General features: G+C 36.7%; 5 protein-coding genes across 7 annotated transcripts in view; 3 read left to right on the top strand and 2 right to left on the bottom strand.

Annotated features, from left to right (window-relative positions):
• The first annotated feature begins 224 nt into the window (after positions 1–224).
• Positions 225–3,399, top strand: LOC111489650. Its single transcript, XM_023137969.1, has 3 exons — positions 225–446; positions 2,450–2,520; positions 2,643–3,399. Exons 2-3 carry the CDS (start codon positions 2,452–2,454, stop codon positions 3,222–3,224), a joined length of 651 nt encoding a protein of 216 aa, XP_022993737.1. The 5' UTR covers positions 225–446; positions 2,450–2,451; the 3' UTR covers positions 3,225–3,399.
• A 526-nt stretch (positions 3,400–3,925) lies between these two features.
• Positions 3,926–5,062, bottom strand: LOC111489231 (gibberellin-regulated protein 9-like). The gene is made up of 4 exons (XM_023137346.1): positions 4,949–5,062; positions 4,810–4,833; positions 4,478–4,538; positions 3,926–4,319 (listed from the first exon to the last, which is right to left on the bottom strand). The coding sequence occupies exons 1-4, from the start codon at positions 5,060–5,062 to the stop codon at positions 4,138–4,140; spliced, it is 381 nt and encodes a 126-aa protein (XP_022993114.1). The 3' UTR covers positions 3,926–4,137.
• Positions 5,063–6,677: 1,615 nt separating this feature from the next.
• LOC111489444 lies at positions 6,678–12,793 on the top strand. 2 transcript variants are annotated; one of them, XM_023137658.1, is made up of 10 exons: positions 6,678–7,055; positions 7,193–7,314; positions 7,765–7,972; positions 8,133–8,658; positions 8,727–8,978; positions 9,080–9,271; positions 9,355–9,429; positions 9,539–12,058; positions 12,272–12,596; positions 12,706–12,793. In XM_023137658.1, exons 1-9 carry the CDS (start codon positions 6,883–6,885, stop codon positions 12,584–12,586), a joined length of 4,383 nt encoding a protein of 1,460 aa, XP_022993426.1. In that variant the 5' UTR covers positions 6,678–6,882; the 3' UTR covers positions 12,587–12,596; positions 12,706–12,793. The 2 variants fall into 2 exon arrangements, with proteins under 2 accessions (XP_022993426.1, XP_022993425.1); XM_023137657.1 differs by lacking the exon at positions 12,706–12,793 and having other exon boundaries at positions 12,272–12,697.
• A 375-nt stretch (positions 12,794–13,168) lies between these two features.
• Positions 13,169–17,963, top strand: part of LOC111489448 (subtilisin-like protease SBT3.4) — a 5,707-nt gene continuing 912 nt past the window's right edge. The window contains exons 1-3 of one of the 2 annotated variants that reach the window (XM_023137664.1): positions 13,169–13,428; positions 13,532–13,629; positions 14,633–14,737. In XM_023137664.1, coding sequence (XP_022993432.1) covers positions 13,187–13,428; positions 13,532–13,629; positions 14,633–14,688 — 396 coding nt within the window. In that variant the 5' untranslated portion in view covers positions 13,169–13,186 and the 3' untranslated portion in view covers positions 14,689–14,737. Of the gene's footprint in view, positions 13,429–13,531; positions 13,630–14,632; positions 14,894–17,963 lie in introns of those variants that run through there. The other variant, XM_023137663.1, reaches the window with a different exon arrangement.
• LOC111489447 (uncharacterized membrane protein At4g09580-like) lies at positions 14,862–17,929 on the bottom strand. Its single transcript, XM_023137662.1, has 4 exons — positions 17,494–17,929; positions 16,094–16,364; positions 15,825–15,995; positions 14,862–15,351 (listed from the first exon to the last, which is right to left on the bottom strand). Exons 1-4 carry the CDS (start codon positions 17,727–17,729, stop codon positions 15,220–15,222), a joined length of 810 nt encoding a protein of 269 aa, XP_022993430.1. The 5' UTR covers positions 17,730–17,929; the 3' UTR covers positions 14,862–15,219.

Raw genomic sequence — 17,963 nt, 5'->3', positions numbered from 1 at the left:
TCTTTTTACATTAATACATTTTTTAATAAAATATTTTTAATATCTAAACCAAAATTAAAAATTTTATTTATTTTTTAAAACGTCGCTTAAAATAAAATGTTAATTGTTTTATTTAAAACAAATGATAAGATTATTTATTTATTTATTTATGTATTTATTAAAGATTCAACAAAGTTGAGATTTTTTTAATAAGTAATTTAGCTCCAAAAAAAATTTTGAAAAGAAAACGAAAAGAAAGGAGCGGCGGAGGCAAACACGGCTATAGGCTGCAAGCAAAGGACAAGAAGTTTGCTCTCTCAGTCTCGGCCAATCTGTGGCTCGCATCGTCCTAATTCTCGCGGTGGGTGACGTTTCTTCTTCAACCACCGCTGCACAACCACAACTCTATACGCTTGACTTTGATTCCCTCTGCGAGCAATTCGCCACCAAGCTCCCTCATATTTCAGGTTCTTCCTCTAATTTCATCTCTATACTCCGTCTGCAGCTCTTCTAAGAAATTTGAATCCTTGTTTCGTTCATATAACGAAGTAGGTACCTTAATTGGATATTTAACTGCTCCTTTTTCGCATTCAGTTTTGATCGAAATTCCAATCTCGAAGGAACCTCTTTGCTCGTGTCACACACACACAATTCAATTCAATTCAATTCAATTAAGAGAATATTCAGATATAAGCGCTCGAGCTCCTCCTGTTATGAACTGCAAGTTTATCTTTGCATACAATGGCGATACTGCCTTATTGCGGATGATATGATCCATTTCTCTTGGAGAAGAAAGACATTGGTTGAAAATTTTGCTGCATGATATAGTCATAAAACATAGTGTTCACATTGCATATTTGCATAATTCTAGTGCACTGTTTGGAAGATCACACCATGTCGTACAGCAACATCTTTCTGCTTATGCTGGAGTATTCGCTAGGAGTTGTTGCCTCTACTCTGCCAACTCCACGAACAAAATTTTGATCATGGCTACCTTTTGACGACTGGCAGTCAAAAAGAAGTAATTATAGTTTATTTTCTACTTCATTATGTGGGGTAGTATTGAAGTTTCTGCCCTTAAGAATTGCTTAACGTTTATTTGAAATTGGTCAACATCATGGATCATTTGAGATTCCTTAACTTTTGCATGTTCATGAAATTCCATAACTGACGGAAATGGGATGTAGAGCATGGTCTAATTACTGACTTGAGTGGTTGTTTGTTTTTTCGATTTGTGTAATTGTATGTGTATTCTATGGAATGAGGCACTAACCACTTTGTCCGTACTGGTGGAAAACCCTCGATGATCAATTCAGCAGTTTTCTTATCTTTTTCAATGAAATATGTAGTTCACCACGTACAAATTTGTCTTGATAGATTATTTTATCTATTATTGTGGATTCAATGTGTAGGAACGTTTCTATTTATCTCCCATCTTGATGGTGCATTTTTTCTCGAGGGGATGTTGATATGCCAACATCAGAATGGGAAGCCTAGAAATATAAAGCATGGGGATAAGATTGCAAGGACTGAGATGTGTGTGGTTGAAGTAACCATGAATGAGTATTAGATGTCCAGAAATAAAGGATATAGTGTCTGATAGGTTAGAACTGGAGAGATATTAGTATAATTTGTATCAGAATGGAAAACACAGGAATCAGAAGCTCGTAAGATTGAATTCTTGTTTGAATGACACATGAATGTAATTGCACTTGGTCCCAAGAATCAAGGACTTCATATCAAACGCCTTCTAAGAGGCTTCCGAGGATCTCAACCATCTTTTGCTTCACTTTCCACGTACTAATGTTCTCTTCCATGAATTCTTTTCAAAGCTCTATCGTGAGCATGTCACCAATTTTACATGTGGAGTTGACTTTTAAAGAGATCCTAGTTAGTCACCTGTCTAAATAGAGCCGCCTATTAATGTTTGATACCATTGTTCTTTCGGAAGTTGGAACTTTTGCACTCTTGAATGATTTCACTATATCCTTTAGTTAACATATTTTTGTGAGGGCTTCTATTGTTATATCTATCAGGCATACTTGTAAAGCTTTAAATTTTGGTGAGGTCCTTTTTATATACTCAGTACTTGTCGGATTTTCTTTTGTTCCAATTTCCCATGACTCTCTTGAACTCAGAACTTGGATAAAGTTGACAATCCTAATAGACTGAGACATGATTTTGCATGGAAATTCATCTACTAGCTCGTTGATAAATTTTTTATTGGTAGTACGGTTATTTCAAAATACTAATGTTGGAAGGTAACTGTAACTTGGAAACTCTGCCTTTGATAGAACAATTCTCTTTGTTGCATTTACTCGCTTGGATCTTCTCCATGCGTGAATGGAACTCATTGTTGATTCAAAGAAAATGTTTAATCAAAATTTAGGAATGGGAGGGACTTTCTGTGTGAGATGAGTCATATGTTATGAATGGTACGTGTATTACTAAACTTGTTAATATGGTACAGGGATGCTAGGAAAATCATTGGTATCTCCCATATCAACAGTTGATTCTGTAACTCGTCTCTGCTTTTCTACTGTGAGTAGCAGCTTTTGTCTCGTACCATGGAATACTATTGACTTCATAATCTTATTGCTCAATCAATACTTTTATACAATATCTTATAGGGTTTTAAATTTATTCTTAAAATCTCATTGCAGCCCTGCATTGGCACCGCCAAATCAGGAGCTGTATGTTCAAATGTGAGTTTCTCCTATCAGCCTGCTAAGTATATGATAATGGATGTGAGGAGACAAAGTCCCTATCCGAGGAAGTGGGAAATCCATTCAACTTCTCAAGTTGAAAGCTTGGTATTAAGTGATGATGATAAGAAGACATGGGAAGCTTGTCGGCAAGCTCTGTCCATGTTCAGCTTTAGTGATGAGGAGCAAGATAAGATGCTCGGAAAGGCGTTTGGCCACATTCATTCACCCTACTGGGGCGAAGACAGAAAGAAGGAAGTTCCTAATATTGATACCGTAAATGAGATACTGGAATATCTGAGGACACTTGGGCTCTCTAATGACGATCTCTCTAAGCTGCTCAAAAAATTCCCTGAAGTTCTTGGCTGCAATCTTGAGCAGGAGCTGAAAACCAACGTACAATTGTTGGAGAAGGAGTGGGGAATTCAAGGCAAATCACTAAGGAATCTTCTTCTGCGTAATCCCAAGGTATTGGGTTACAATGTTGATTGTAAAGGAGACTGCATTGCAAAATGCACCAGATGCTGGGTTCGATTCTAATCACACTTTCTTTTACACAATTTCTTATACCAATAATAACTTATGCACATGAATCATGTCTGAATTACCAGTTCTCGCTTATTTGGATCATTGTTTTCATGTTCATAAATGCATAAACTGTTCCCTCTCTCTCTCTTGAACTTTTTAAAGAGCATATTTGGAAATTGAAAGCTTCCATACTTGTTCAATTTACGTTTGTTTTCTTTCTTTTATGAAGAAGAAATTGTTTCCATAACTTCTCAATTCCACGTATATGCTCTAAAAAATGATATCAATCCTCCTAAATTTTGTGCAAAACCATTATCTTCATGGCTTTAGGAAGCAGCATCTCGAACTTCTTTTCTCCCCGTCTCTAAATCGGTTCCCTCAATGTTGCAATTTTTTTGGCCATCTTTTTGCTTGTACTCATGCGCAATAAAAATAATATTCTAAATCAAAATTCTTTACTTTTTAGCCATTCTTTGTAATATTATTCTCTTTTGCTTCATCTTCATCTTCTTCTTTTCTTTCTTTTCTTTTTTTTATTTCTTTCTTTTACAATGGTGGGTTGGAATCTGTTGAATATTTTCAAAAGATTAATTAACAAGTTTCGTCTTTATCTTTATAAACACGTTAGACTTTTTTTTATTAAATGCAATACATTGTAAATTTAGGAACATAATAACACATTCTTAAAATTCAAGACTAATGCACAAAATAAATAAGAAAATAACTTCATATATTATCAATCACAAAACACATTACATCATCAAAGGAACACAACAAAAGACATAATTCACTGACACAACAAAAGGCAAAGGCACCAGTGGTATATGTATATTTCTGTTGTCCGAATATCAACGGAAAATAGCATAAAATAGAACCAGCTCCAAACATACATGAAAATATGGTAGAAGAAGAGAACAACGGGAATTTAGGGGCACTTGAGTTTATTGCCGTGGGTCCTGAGGCGAGCATAGCAAGGGCAAGCTTGGTGGTTGCCGTAAGTGCCGGGCGGGACGCAGTGGCATCGACTGCAGCAACTTCCGCAAGCCCGCATACATATCTTCTTTCTCCTCACTTTCATGCATCGTCTTGAGCATGCATATTTGCAATCTAATCCAATCCCACCACAGTATAAGTTTCAAATTTTGTATTTTATTTTTTATAATCTCTAATAAATTCTTGACCATTTTTATTTTATATTTAACAAGTAATTGAACTTGTAAAATTCTAATTTTGTTTTTTTTTTTAAATATTGTTGGATTACTTACTGATTTTTGGAGAATAGATATGTTTTTTGTCGAGAGCTGCCGTGTTGGTCCCTTCATTCACCTAAACTCAACGCCAATATTTGATTATGAACACGAATAAACCCGATATTATTAATAAACAATAAAGAATACACAAACTCAAACTTCTATAAATTCATCAACATTTTTCTATCTATGTACTCAAAACAGTGTCTCGTTTCGTACAATGTTAAATTACTACTACGTGATCAAAATAATTTCAACAAGAATATTATCTCAAAATTTTGATCCAATTAATTCAAAAGTTTTTCAAAGGTGATGGAAGGGGCAAATGAGAGATGGAGGATACTCACATTAGTGGAAGCCTCTGAAAGACCCTTCAACATAATATAGAAAGAAAATGAAGTTTATTAATTGGTTACCGGAAAATAAAATATAAAATATAAAATACAAAATATATTATGTATATATATATATATATATATCTAATACCTGCAAGAAAAGGAGAAGGAGAACGAAAGTGCAAAGAACACTGAGTGGCTTCATTTCTAAAGAAGATATCCCCAAATTTTGATGGAGTGGTAAACTGCAATGGCTTGCCTTCATGTGTGTGTATATATAGACATAAAATGAGTAAATTACATTTTTGTCCTCGATTTTCATACTCACCATCTTCTTTTTTGGTTTGTGTTACTTTTAGGAAGGTAATTTCATCTATTTTTCGTTTTCCGCCTATTGTCTTCTTTCATCTTCATATCACTTTTTTGAACGAGAACTTGTTCGTTCGTATATGTTAGGAGCCCATTAATGAGAAGGGACACTAAAAGACGTACCTAACTCTCTCAAAAATATTTCAAAAATACCCTTAAACTTTCAATAATATTTCAAAAATACCCTTTTAACTTTATAATATATATATACATATTTTATTTTATAACTCTTCAATTTAAAAAAAATTAAAAAACACCCGTTATAATACCCCAAAAAACTTTAAAGGCTAATTAACACCTTGTAAAGGTATTTTTAATTTTTTTAAAAAAATTAAATATTTTGGATTTTTTTAAATATTAATGAAAATTCAAACGAAAAAGAAAGATAAAATATAAAATTTTAAAATATTTTTATTAATTTATCCTCTAGAAACCACTAGAAATATTAATTTAATGGGAGGGATAGATGCTACACACATTAGGAAAAAAGGGAAAATATAAAGAAAAAAGGTTTTCCACGTGGAAAATTATGATTGAATTTCAAAAAAAAAAAAAAAAAGAATGGGTGTAGCAATAAAATATTTGTATATTTGAAAATGCAATAATGAAGGTGTTGGATAATAAAGCCATTGATGTCAATATCTTTATGAATTTGTGGTGGCAACGTTCACACAAAGTGAGAATAACTTAACAGCTGTGTGTTTGCTCATTCTTTACATCCATCCAAAACCCCAACATACATAAACCAACGCCCCAATTACAAGAACCTTCTACTTTTTTTTTTTTTTTTATCATTTTATATATATAATTTCAATTAGACTCTAAAAAACTTAATTCAATTTCCTTTGGTAAATTTTTTTAATCTAAAATACAAAACCATTTATTTACATTGGGAGTACAGATAATGTAGTTGAATTGTTTCAATTAGATTTGAGTAGAGAATTTGGGGGAAATGTATCTTTCAAAGAGGTGGTAGGGTTGCAGGAATTGGCATGCAAACCAAATTGCTAGCTGTGACGGTGTTGACACTTCTTCACTTATTCAAATTTGGTTCTATCCTTCTGGATGCCTTTTGCCTCCTTTTAAATATAAATTTTAAAATGTATTATATATGTATGCATATATATACATGTACACATATGTATGCTGTCCACCATTGGCATATATTATTGCACTACTACATATCCATTATACTTCTATATATATTTCATTTTAAATTTGGAAATAACTCTATTTTTTCTTATTTTTTAAAAATAAAAATAAAAATAAAAATAAATAAATTTATTTATTGGGCTTCTCGAAGCTTCCCACGGGCTCTATGTGTGCTTGAATTTGATTACTTGGGAGCCCATCCCTTGAACCTAGGCCTCAGGCCCAATTTTCTAACTTGGTTTAAGGATATTAACAAAATTTATAATTTTTATAATTTATTATTTAAAAATCATCTCTAAATTTGCAATTATATTTTTAACCGACTTAATTACTGAAATTTGCTCGGAAAGTAAAACATTGTTCATATTTAGAAAAGAAATAAAAAAAAAAACTAAGCAAAATGATTTTGCACTTACGGTGCCCAACGACAATCGGCTTCGAATCCCACCAATTGACGGACGGACGGACGCCGGGATCCTGGAACCGCCATTTCTGTAAACTCAGAGACTCTTCTGACCTTCCGCGAAGAAAAACCCTAAACTCATCGGAGTTGAAGTTAAATCAATGGAGGCGTCGCCGGCGTCTTCCGAGGGTTCCTCGCGAGAGGTTCAATGCATCGGAAAACTGGAAATAGTGAGGCCAAAACCTGCCAGTGGGTTCCTCTGCGGCTCTATCCCCGTTCCCACTGATAAGGAATTCCACGCCTTCTACTCTGCTCTAGTTCCTTCGCGCCAAACGTATTAACCTTCTTTTTCCCTCGTTATCTGTTCATTTCTATTCCTAATCACAATCATGCGAGCTTCTTTCTTATTGCTTAATTTTTTTGAGTGAATTTATCTTAATTTGGGTTTATGGTCGGTTTTGTTTGTGAAAGCGTGACAGCTCCGAGGTATCGAGTGCTTCCGACCGAGACAGATCTCAATTTACCTCCACTTCCTTCAAACTCCCATGAGAAGATTCTCCCGATTGGGGCACTCCAGTCGAAGGACGCCGGAGGTTTGTTTCTGCCGTTTATGAGTTGTGCTAATATTTTTGCTGATACAGCGCATTGCTGGAGCATAGCTAAAACTTCAATGGTTTAACGATCTGGCCTGTGGCAAATATAAATGAACTTTTTGTGCTGGCGCTAGACATCTGTTTAGTTTGAAATAGTCGCCCTGCACCATTCTAAATGGAAGCAGATAAGTGCAACTTAACTAGCAACGTGGTTGCAATTCGTATTCTTCCGTTCTCGTTTTGTTTAGAATAGTTATGCCTTTTTCATGTTAAAACTTGTTACGTCTGCAGACTTTTGTTTTGTTGGAGTTTCTGTTCCATTCAATCGGCTACTGTACTTGATAGTTTTTAAGAACTCGCTTGAAGTAGCTATGCCTTTGCAACATTCTAATTTTACTTTCTTAAAAGTTTTGCTATCACTTGGATGATACTAGCATTCACATATTTTAGATTTACCTTGGGACGGGGGTGCTGTTGCTTCAAATCTTACCAGAAAATGTGAAGCTCTTGCTGTGTCTGGTTTGGTTGAATATGGCGATGAGATAGATGTGATAGCTCCAGCTGACATTCTTAAGCAGATCTTTAAAATGCCTTATTCAAAGGCCCGGTTATCCATTGTTGTTTATCGCATTGGACAAGCGCTTGTTCTGAGTACAGGGTATGTACTTAGTAGTCTTTCTTTGCTGTTAAAATTTCAGTCCTACTGTTTATCACTGGCATTTTTATCGTTGTTCTTTGTGATTTTTTTTGTTCTTAGATGTCACAGAAAATGTAATTGTGATAGCTAATTTTCATTGATTTTCTTGGTGGAAGTGTAGGCCTGATGTTGAAGAGGGAGAAAAGCTGGTTAGGAGGCATAAAAATCAATCGAAGTGTGCAGAACAATCTTTACTTTTGAATTTTGCTATGCATTCAGTTAGAATGGAGGCTTGTGATTGTCCTCCAACTTATCATGCTACAACAGAGAAGCAATCTAAGTCATCTGTTCTTCCTGGAGGAAGTACATCTCAGGTGCTGGAGCAGACTGACGGTGTTTCACCAAAGGATTTGAATTCCTGTGCCCAATATAAGGAAGTTAAACAAGATGCCTTCTTTTGGGGAAGTAAGAAGGGTAAAAGAAGTAAGAAGCATGATCCCGTCAAAAAGGTTTCAGAAGTTGGTGGAAAGCCTAGGTGCTCAAATCAAGAGTCTGAAAAGCATAGAAGTGTTGGTGATGATGAATTTCTAAGGGTTCTGTTTTGGCAATTTTATAATTTCCGTATGCTTATTGGTAGTGACCTGCTTCTGTTCAGTAATGAAAAGTATGTTGCTGTGAGTTTGCATTTATGGGATATTACCCGACAGGTGGGGCATTGTATTGTTGACTAACCTGAGTTTAATGATTATTATTATGTTAACACTTCTTTTTTCAGGTCACTCCACTTACTTGGCTTGAAGCTTGGCTCGACAATGTCATGGCAAGTGTTCCTGAATTAGCCATTTGTTATCATGAAAATGGCGTTGTTCAGGGATACGAGCTTCTGAAGACGGATGATATATTCCTATTAAAAGGGGTCTCTGATGACGGTACTCCTGCTTTTCATCCTTATGTGGTACAACAAAATGGCCTTTCTGTCTTGAGATTTCTCCAAGAAAACTGCAAACAAGATCCTGGGGCTTATTGGGTAATACTACAATTTTCATTCTGCATCTCTCATATAAATCATAAGTTAATTCTAGGTGGAGTGTCAACCCCATTCATATACTTAACATCAAATGTTTTCAGCTTTATAAAGGTGCAGGTGAAGATGGGATTCAACTTTTTGATCTTTCTCTAATTCCCAAGAACCATTCCTCCAGTGATTTTGATGATAGCTCAAATTCCTTACCCTCGATGCTATATAGAGGGAGATGTGACTCCTTATTTTCATTAGGAACACTTCTCTACCGTATAGCTCACCGTCTCTCACTTTCTATGGTGAGGAAGATTTGTACTTCTATTTTCTGTTTTTGCATCTTGGAAATGGTTGGTTGCTGCAATTATAATTGTCACTTTTGCAGAATCCAACTAACAAGGCCAAATGTGCGAGGTTTTTTAAGAAGTGTTTGGATTTTCTTGATGAGCCTGATCATTTGGTAATGATATTGTTTCCACTAGTACCTTATGATTGCATCTGTTTGTGTTTTGTGGTCAAGTTTTTACTTGAATGTCTAGATAACTGACAATCAAGGCCATGGTAAGCAGGTGGTTCGTGCATTTGCTCATGAACAGTTTGCAAGGCTCATTTTAAACTATGACGAAGATTTAGATTTAACATTAGATTCTCCTCCACTGGGATGTGAAGTTGAAGTTGTGGACGCTGAAGAAGAAGAGTCGTTGAACTTTTTAAGCAGTACATCTGAAACGGGTAAGTATGAAGGTTCCTCCTCCCTTGTAGAAGAAGACAAACTTGGGGAAGGTGATTCACATCATCAAAATTTGTTGTCAGAAGTTTCTTCATCAATAACATCAGAAGCCTATGTATCTTCTCCAAGAATGATATCGTTGAGAGATCAACAAGGGATAGAACCACCGGTGGCAGCAGAAAATTCCCAAGATGAGGAAAGCTTTGCTGTCTGTAAAGTTTCTCCAACTGCCTCACATGTAGTTCAGACTGTTGCTGATCCAATATCTTCAAAGTTAGCTGCAATACATCATATTTCTCAGGCTATCAAGTCTCTTAGATGGATGCGCCAGCTACAAAGCTCAGAACCAAAGATGGACCATATTGGTGCAGTGCACGATAGTCTACCTTCTTCTGTTAATATCTCTGTCTGTGCATGTGGTGATGTTGACTGTATTGAAGTCTGTGACCTTCGTGAATGGCTTCCAAAATCAAAATTGGACCATAGATTATGGAAATTGGTTCTTTTGCTTGGAGAGTCTTATTTAGCTCTTGGCCAAGCATATAAGGAGGACGGCCAGCTGCATCAGTCCTTAAAAGTTGTAGAATTGGCATGTCTTGTTTATGGATCTATGCCCCAGGAACTTGAAGAGACTAGATTCATTTCCTCAATGGTTGGCACCCCACTTTTGCAGAATAAATTGAATGATAAAGATGTAAAGTTGAGATCATTTAATCAAGATCTGAAAGAAGTTGATTTGCAATGTGATGACTTATCATTGGATCATTATTCTTCCACTTATCTGTTTTGGGCCAAGACATGGACATTAGTTGGAGATGTATATGTGGAGTTCCATTCTATATACGGTAGAGAAACCTCTGAAAAAGCAGAAAAGAACTTTTCCACAAGAGAATTGAAGATCTCATCTGAAGTTGTGAAAGAAGTTAATAGGCTCAAGAAGAAGCTTGGGCAATTTAAAAACTGCAGTGCTTGCTCCTTGGTAAATTGCAGCTGCCAGAGTGATAGGGCAAACAGTGGAAGCAGTGCTAGCAGTAGTAGGGGGGAATCAATTGTCTACAGCAGAAAACACAATAAAAAGACTCATTTTAAGACTTCGACTGCCCACTCAGTCTCAGGAGACCGTGAACATGATTATAATTGTACAAAGATTGATGATGGAATGGGCTCTAACCGTCGACATATAGAGCCAAAAAGGAATGCTCGAATCCCAGTAGGAACTTGCAATATGGTTGATTCTGGGACAAAACTCTCGGTGGGTAATTCTGAGGTGGAGGATAATGTGGAGACTGGCGGTCATGTTCATAGTTCGACCTCTCAATCTCATGTGAATTCTAAGGAATCTCAGAAAGTTAAAACTGGTGGAATATTCAAGTATCTTGGGGGTCCTGTTTTTAGAGGATCAGAATGCAATTTGACTGCAGCCCTCAGTTGCTATGAAGAAGCTAGAAAGGCGTTAGGGCAACTCCCAGCTGGATCCGTTGAACTGCAATCAGTTATGAGAAAAAAGGGTTGGGTTTGCAATGAATTAGGTCGATGGAGACTTGAAAGAAAGGAGCTGAAGAAAGCTGAAATGGCATTTATAGGTGCTATTGATGCATTTAGAGCTGTTTCTGATCATACGAACATCATACTAATTAACTGCAATTTGGGTCATGGGAGGCGAGCGTTAGCTGAGGAGATAGTATCCAAAATTGAAGATCTAAAAGTACATGGAATTGTACAGAATGCATATTGTCAAGCATTGGAGACTGCCGAACTTGAATATACTGAATCGCTAAGATATTACGGGTCAGCAAAAAATGAACTGAGTGGCGTTGCTGAAGATTCTATTGATGTGCCCAGCAACCTGAGGACTGAGGTTCACACACAGCTTGCTCACACGTATCTGAGGCTTGGTATGCTTTTGGCAAGGCTAGATATAAACGAGGTACATGATATTGAAACATTGGAAGATGTTGGGTCATTTCACACAAATTCTAACAATAGAGGAGCTAAGAAAGGATTGAAGAAAAAGCATAAGATTTCAGCAAATGATGCCATTAGGGAGGCACTATCAGTATATGAATCTCTTGGTGACATACGTAAACAGGAAGCTGCATATGCTTATTTCCAACTAGCTTGTTATCAAAAGAATTGTTCTTTGAAGTATTTGGAGTCGGATAGCTGGAAAAAGAGCTTGTCTAAAGATGATAACGCCATTCTCCAACGGGTAAAGCAGTATGCTTCCTTGGCTGAGAGGAACTGGCAGAGAGCCTTGGAGTTTTATGGCCCTAAAACACATCCCACGATGTATCTGACCATTTTGGTTGAACGATCAGCTCTTTCATTAAGCCTGTCTAGCTCGTTACACTCGAATGCGGTAAGACTCTTTCCCTCTCTAATATTTCCTGTCATAACCTTAAGCACTTTACCATGTAACTCTTGGAGTTTCGATATACACACCATTTGTTTGGTTTGCTGGGCCATTCGTTGGCTTTTCTTGGACACAATCAGCCATGCCATAGACCATTCTCGAAAATAGTTTCATCGTCTGTTGTTTTCCACGTAGTAATTTTTTTGTTTTCCTCTACAGATGCTAGAATTGGCATTTTCTCGCATGCTTGAAGGACGACACGTTTCTGATACCGATGCAGATTCTCTGAAAATGAAGTACTCCGAGATACATTCGAAATTTTGGAATCATTTACAAATTCTATTGAAGAAAATGGTGGGAATGACACTTCCAACGAGTTCAGGAAAATCTTCTGCATCTCAACCTCATATGACACCCAGCAGATCTGGTGAAGCTTCAAGGCTGAGGGAGCTTTACAAAATGTCTTTGAAGTCCAATGACCTCCGAGAGCTGCAAAAGATGCATACCATGTGGACTTCAAAACTGGAATGTTGACCGAATAGTCGTGTGCATATGTTCATAATGAAGAAAGAAGAGAATATTGACTTTTGTCGAACTTTTCGTGTACCGTTTTTCTCTGATGAATTGCTTTTGAATTTTTCTTTTTCTGGCAGCAAACTGATACCAAAACGTTGAGTAACACAAACATGGAAATGACATTTGGCATCATTGGGAAGGATCGATCCCATCCAGTTTATGTCGGTGAGGCTTTTTACTTCAAATTCATGATTAATATTAACTTTTGAAATAATATATATATATATATATATATATCTATCTATCTATTAAACATAGGACATTAGTTGTTTTAGTCAAAGGATTGTTGTGTTTAATTCGAAAACTTTGAAATTTGTCTGTTTAGATTCTGATCTTTTTAAAACTATAAGTTTAATCTAATGACAGAATTAATAAATATAAAATTAAAAGTTCAAAATTTTGTGTGTTATTAGACAGTAAAGGCTTCCAATAATTTAATTTTAAAAAACCATAAATTTGGCGTCAAATTCGTTTCAATAATCCATAAAGTGGGACCTATTGTGAAGTGTATCTTGCCTGTGAGTACTGTTTGAACCGAGAGGATCGTATTAAGCAAGAATGATGGACGCCTGGCGGAATAAGTTACCAGCGGCAAGGGCCTTATTGTTTCTCTTCGTGTCTTTCTTTACCATTTCCATATCCTCCGCCATGGCTGAGACCGATGAAACTTCTTCAACCGTTTCCATCGCTTCATCGGCAGCGTCTTCACGGTCCGCAGTTCACATCGTGTACACCGAAAGTCCTCGGGATGAGGACCCCAAGGATTTCCATATCCGAACCCTAGCCTCTGCTCTCGGCAGGTTCGTCGATTGTTTCTCTGTGCTCTTCTCATTAGTTTCAGTTCATGTTTTCGAAATGCAAAAGAAGTTAATCGGACAAATGCTAGCTCGTTTGCGTTTGCAGTGAGGAAGCTGCGAAGGATGCGCTTATTTACAGTTACAAAACGGCTGTTAGTGGATTCTCTGCAAAGCTCACTCCCGACCAGGTTTCTCGAGTTTCCCGTAAGTCTAGCTTCAGTAGTCGCGTTCGTGATTAGATAATTAAGTTATAAACATAGGAGACTGTTGCTACTGATTGTACTTCCTTCATCGTTTTCAGTGGATCGATTGAGTAGTATACGAAATCGATTGTTTAAATTGGATCGAGGTTGATGTCTAGGGATTCATCTTCTTCACAACTCACATCATGTGTTTTAGTAAGATAGATCAAAGGATGACTCAAACTTTGTGTAGCTTGCATTTTCTGCATTCATCGTTGTATCATTGTTTGTACTTCCCGTAGGAAAGGGCATCCCAAGTACATCCCATGTTTGGATTTAGGCTTCCAAAACCCACACCCATGCCCACCCATCAGTTACACCTCATTTCCATACGTTTGGGTTTCCTTCCTCTCTCCTTTATGTCATGTGTTTCATCTTCGTCCCTCCTGTGCTTACAGAAACTTCCCCTATTGAATGTTCCATGTATTTACAGAAATTTCTCTTTCAATTATTTTTTTTCTTCCTCATTCAATTTTCTTCTTATTTATGTGATAGCTACGAAATAGTTCAAGATAAATAATATTTCAATGTTGTTTTTCAATAATCAATAAAAGAGAATTTGACAATTAGTTTCTTCATATAAATTACTCTTTAAAACCTGTGAATGTAGCGTTCACATTTAGCTTGTAAGTTATGGTAGGTAAAAAGGACAAAATCAATAGAGGTTACCCCCAGCAAGTTATCATCTTCCATTTTGCAGTGTTCTGCTAATAAGTATCAGATTTCTCTGTAATTTTGGGTTTATATGTTTATAACTTTATTAGAAAATTCAAATCTGGCTTCTTATAAACGAATACATCGGATTTATTAATTTAACATATACTTCAATAATTGCCTTCAAGATGGGTAAAGTCCTGTGTCAATTGTTGTCTAGTAGTGGCAATAATTGCCTTGATGTTGTTTTAGATTGATGTTCACTCATTAGCTGATAACAACCAAACAAATTTATCTGCTTTACTTGGCAGAACAACCAGGCGTTCTACAGGTTGTTCCAGACAGCCAGGTTGGGTTGCACCGTTAGAGGATGCTGTACCCTCCCTTGAAGTTGGGTGAAGATGGCGTCATAATGAGTGAGTTTCATCTTCTGTAAACTCAGTTAAAATTTTTTAGACTGCAACACTTGAATTGTTGTTTGTCAAGGCTGAATATTATCTCCATGTTGATACCCAACACTCAACTCTGTAAAAAGATCTAGACTTCAAGATGCAAGTTTCTATATTTACATGTTAATGCCGCATCACAAGATGTGCCACTGTTCCAAGTCTTTTCCTAATACTTCAGGGTAAAAATAATGAAAAATTAATACTGTGCTCTAGAAGAAATCAGAGTGCAAAAGAATAAGCTCCATAGATGATTCGGTAAATAAACACCAAACACCCATTAGGGTTCTTGTGAGTAGGGGGAAATCCTTGATACTTGGAACTTGTGAAGCTCACATCACTGCCATAGTTTGACTTAGAACTTCCTCTCTTTCATTCCAGAAGACGGTAGATCCTCTGATAACTTGTGTTTAAAGAACTAGTATTAGTACAAAATTCTGTATGCAGAATCTTCATTCATAGGTTTGCTTTCTCTTTATAAGAATGGGAAGTACGGACAAAGAACCGATGAAGAAAAGTACAGTCAAGGTTTTAAAATCATATAAATCCTTGACGGATTTGAGATCCCCTAGAGCAAGACCGGCCTGAATAAAGAAAGAGGATTAGAAACTCAATTATAAAAGTTGGGCATGAAAATGCAAGGAGAAGTGCATGTTAGAACAAATCTTCATGTGTGAAAAGTAAAGGGAATCCTATGAAAGAGAGAAATCGTTCTAGTAATTTAGTGTTCAGAAAGCCAATAAAGCATAAATATGAAGATGATTGACAGAAATAATTTTCTTGATTAAGTATCTAGAAAACCACTAAAACATAAATATGAAGATGATAAATAGAAAGCGTTTTCATATTTAAATATCCAGAAAGCCACTAGAACATAAATATGAAGATGACAGCCGGGTTTGGTCATTAGCATAAATAATCGGTAAGATGAGGCAAAACCTGAAAGTGGAAGGTGAAATCTTAAATGTACAAATGCGTCTTTTGCTAGAAATGGACTATAGTAAATTAGTGAATACATATTCTAGACTAGACCACGGGGAGACTGAAAAAAACTTACCCTAACCATTATATATGACGATGGAACAAGACCGATGAGTGTAGCTGAAAGGAAAACATGAAATGGTACATCGACAATGGGCGATGCCAGGTTTATGAAAATGTTGGGTAGCGTTGGTGTTATCCTCAGAAAAATCATGTAATTAAGCAGCTTCTCTCTTTGCTTTGCTACCTGAAACCACATGCACAATACTCACAGGTTAGACTAATAGAAAACACCTGACGTTGAGTGCTAGATAGTCAAGGAAACTAAGGATGGAATGGCCTTACCTGAGACTGGAAAAGTTTCAATTTTTCAGGCCACATCCAACAAACTAAAGGTCTACCAATTAACTTGGAAAGAAAAAAGCAAGTAGTAGCTCCAGCCGTAGCATTGAAAACGACTAGTACAAGGCCTTTAACAACTCCAAAAAGAGCTCCGGCCAACAATGACAAGAAAACTGTTCCAGGGATCATAAAAGTTTGCATAAATATGTAGGTGGAACAATAACCCAGGATGAACTGTGCAGGATGACCCTTGGCGTAGCTTCCAAGATGATTTCTGGTTCACAAATTTAAAAGACAAAATGCATCTTGGATAGGCATAAGCTGTCTAAATTGCTATGGCAATGGAAACCATCAAATGGAACCAACCAGAAGAAGTCAACACAACATATTTAAATGCAACAACAAAGCCTCATGTATTTGAGTTTATGGTGGATCAAACATAACAGCTATTCTTTTTCCTTTTTTCTTTTATTTTTGGGAGGGGAGGGGTTGTGGTTGGTGGTGATAAACCAGTTGAATTAGTTGAGAATAGACTAATTATAGACTCTAATTCTATGACTTAGTTTGCTAACAGAGGATTCAGACAGTCACATCATATCTCGTAAGTTATGCAGTGTCCTTTCTGAAAGCTATGGTGTCGCTATCCAGTTTAACATTAGTCATTTCTGAAAGCTTCCTCTCCACTTCTTCATTCATAACTACCTCTCCAAATACAATTCGAAGGTCTCCAAATCCCGAAATACTATATATTCTTTTCTAATTTTAGTTCTAATATCATCACTGTGGAGTCTCGTCTATACACACCCCAATTGATTTTATAAAGAAGTTGAAGTGTCGTGGTTGGTGATTTGGATTTTCGAATTGAGAGAGATCAAGAATGAGCTCTACTCGTTGATCAAAAAATGAGTTGGAGAGGATCACATGTGAGAGGATTTGAAAGATTTTTATGGAGTGTCTACTTTTAATCCTAGGGGCATCTCTATCTTAGATTGGTCCCGGATCACTATCATCTCGAAAGTCTATTTCTAATTTTCCTCCAACCTCTAAACTATTCCAACTTTAAACTTGAACAAAATATCCCAGAATTTCCTGGTCTCAACGAATGCCTCACTTGGATTAGGCTCTGGAAACAACAATTTACTGCCACTGTCTATACCAAGTCGGCTACCATGGACTAACCTCAACTCTGCTCCTCTAATGAAGTAATATGTAAGCCACGGGAGATATTAGCATGAAATGAATAAAGATGCAAGAATTGTTAATATGAAATGAGTGCGCAGGAAGCAATTTCTGCTATACACGATCTTTTTAAGTTAGTAAGATTGAATTCGATTAGAACATTTTCGAAATCAATCCCATTGGAAAGATAAATAAAATCTTGTTTATAAAAATAAATCACCTACTTGAGCATTCGAAGGTCGGTGAGGGAACGTGGCAGCTTGATGTTCTTGAAGTGGGAGGCCAGCATTTTACTGTAAATGCAGTAGAGCGCAGCGGAGAAAACCAAAAAACTGCCTAGAGCCACCGACAGTCCCCACCGCGAGAGAGGATATCTCTCAGATTTCAGCTTCTTCGCTGCCGGACTGTCCATCCCCGCCTTCTCTTCGTCTTTCGGCGTCAGATTCCTCGGAGCCGCCATCAGCGCACGATTTGCAGAACCACCTTTAAACGTTGCGTGCAGAAGTGGCTTCCGACCGGCTACCCGCTGAGCCGCGCCTCGAGAGAAGGGCACTGTTACCGGAAGCTAGGGCGAGAAAACCATGGCTTAACCACATGATCGATACGGATCCCCTCTGTCTTCAACTTTTTTTTTTTTTTTTTTTTTTTTTTTTTTTTTTTTTTTTTTTTTTTTTTTTTTTTTTTTTTTTTTTTT

The sequence above is a fragment of the Cucurbita maxima genome, unplaced genomic scaffold, assembly GCF_002738345.1.
Source record: "Cucurbita maxima cultivar Rimu unplaced genomic scaffold, Cmax_1.0 Cma_Scf00014, whole genome shotgun sequence".
In the NCBI taxonomy this organism is placed as follows: domain Eukaryota; kingdom Viridiplantae; phylum Streptophyta; class Magnoliopsida; order Cucurbitales; family Cucurbitaceae; genus Cucurbita; species Cucurbita maxima.
This window is presented reverse-complemented; position numbering and strand designations above follow the sequence as displayed.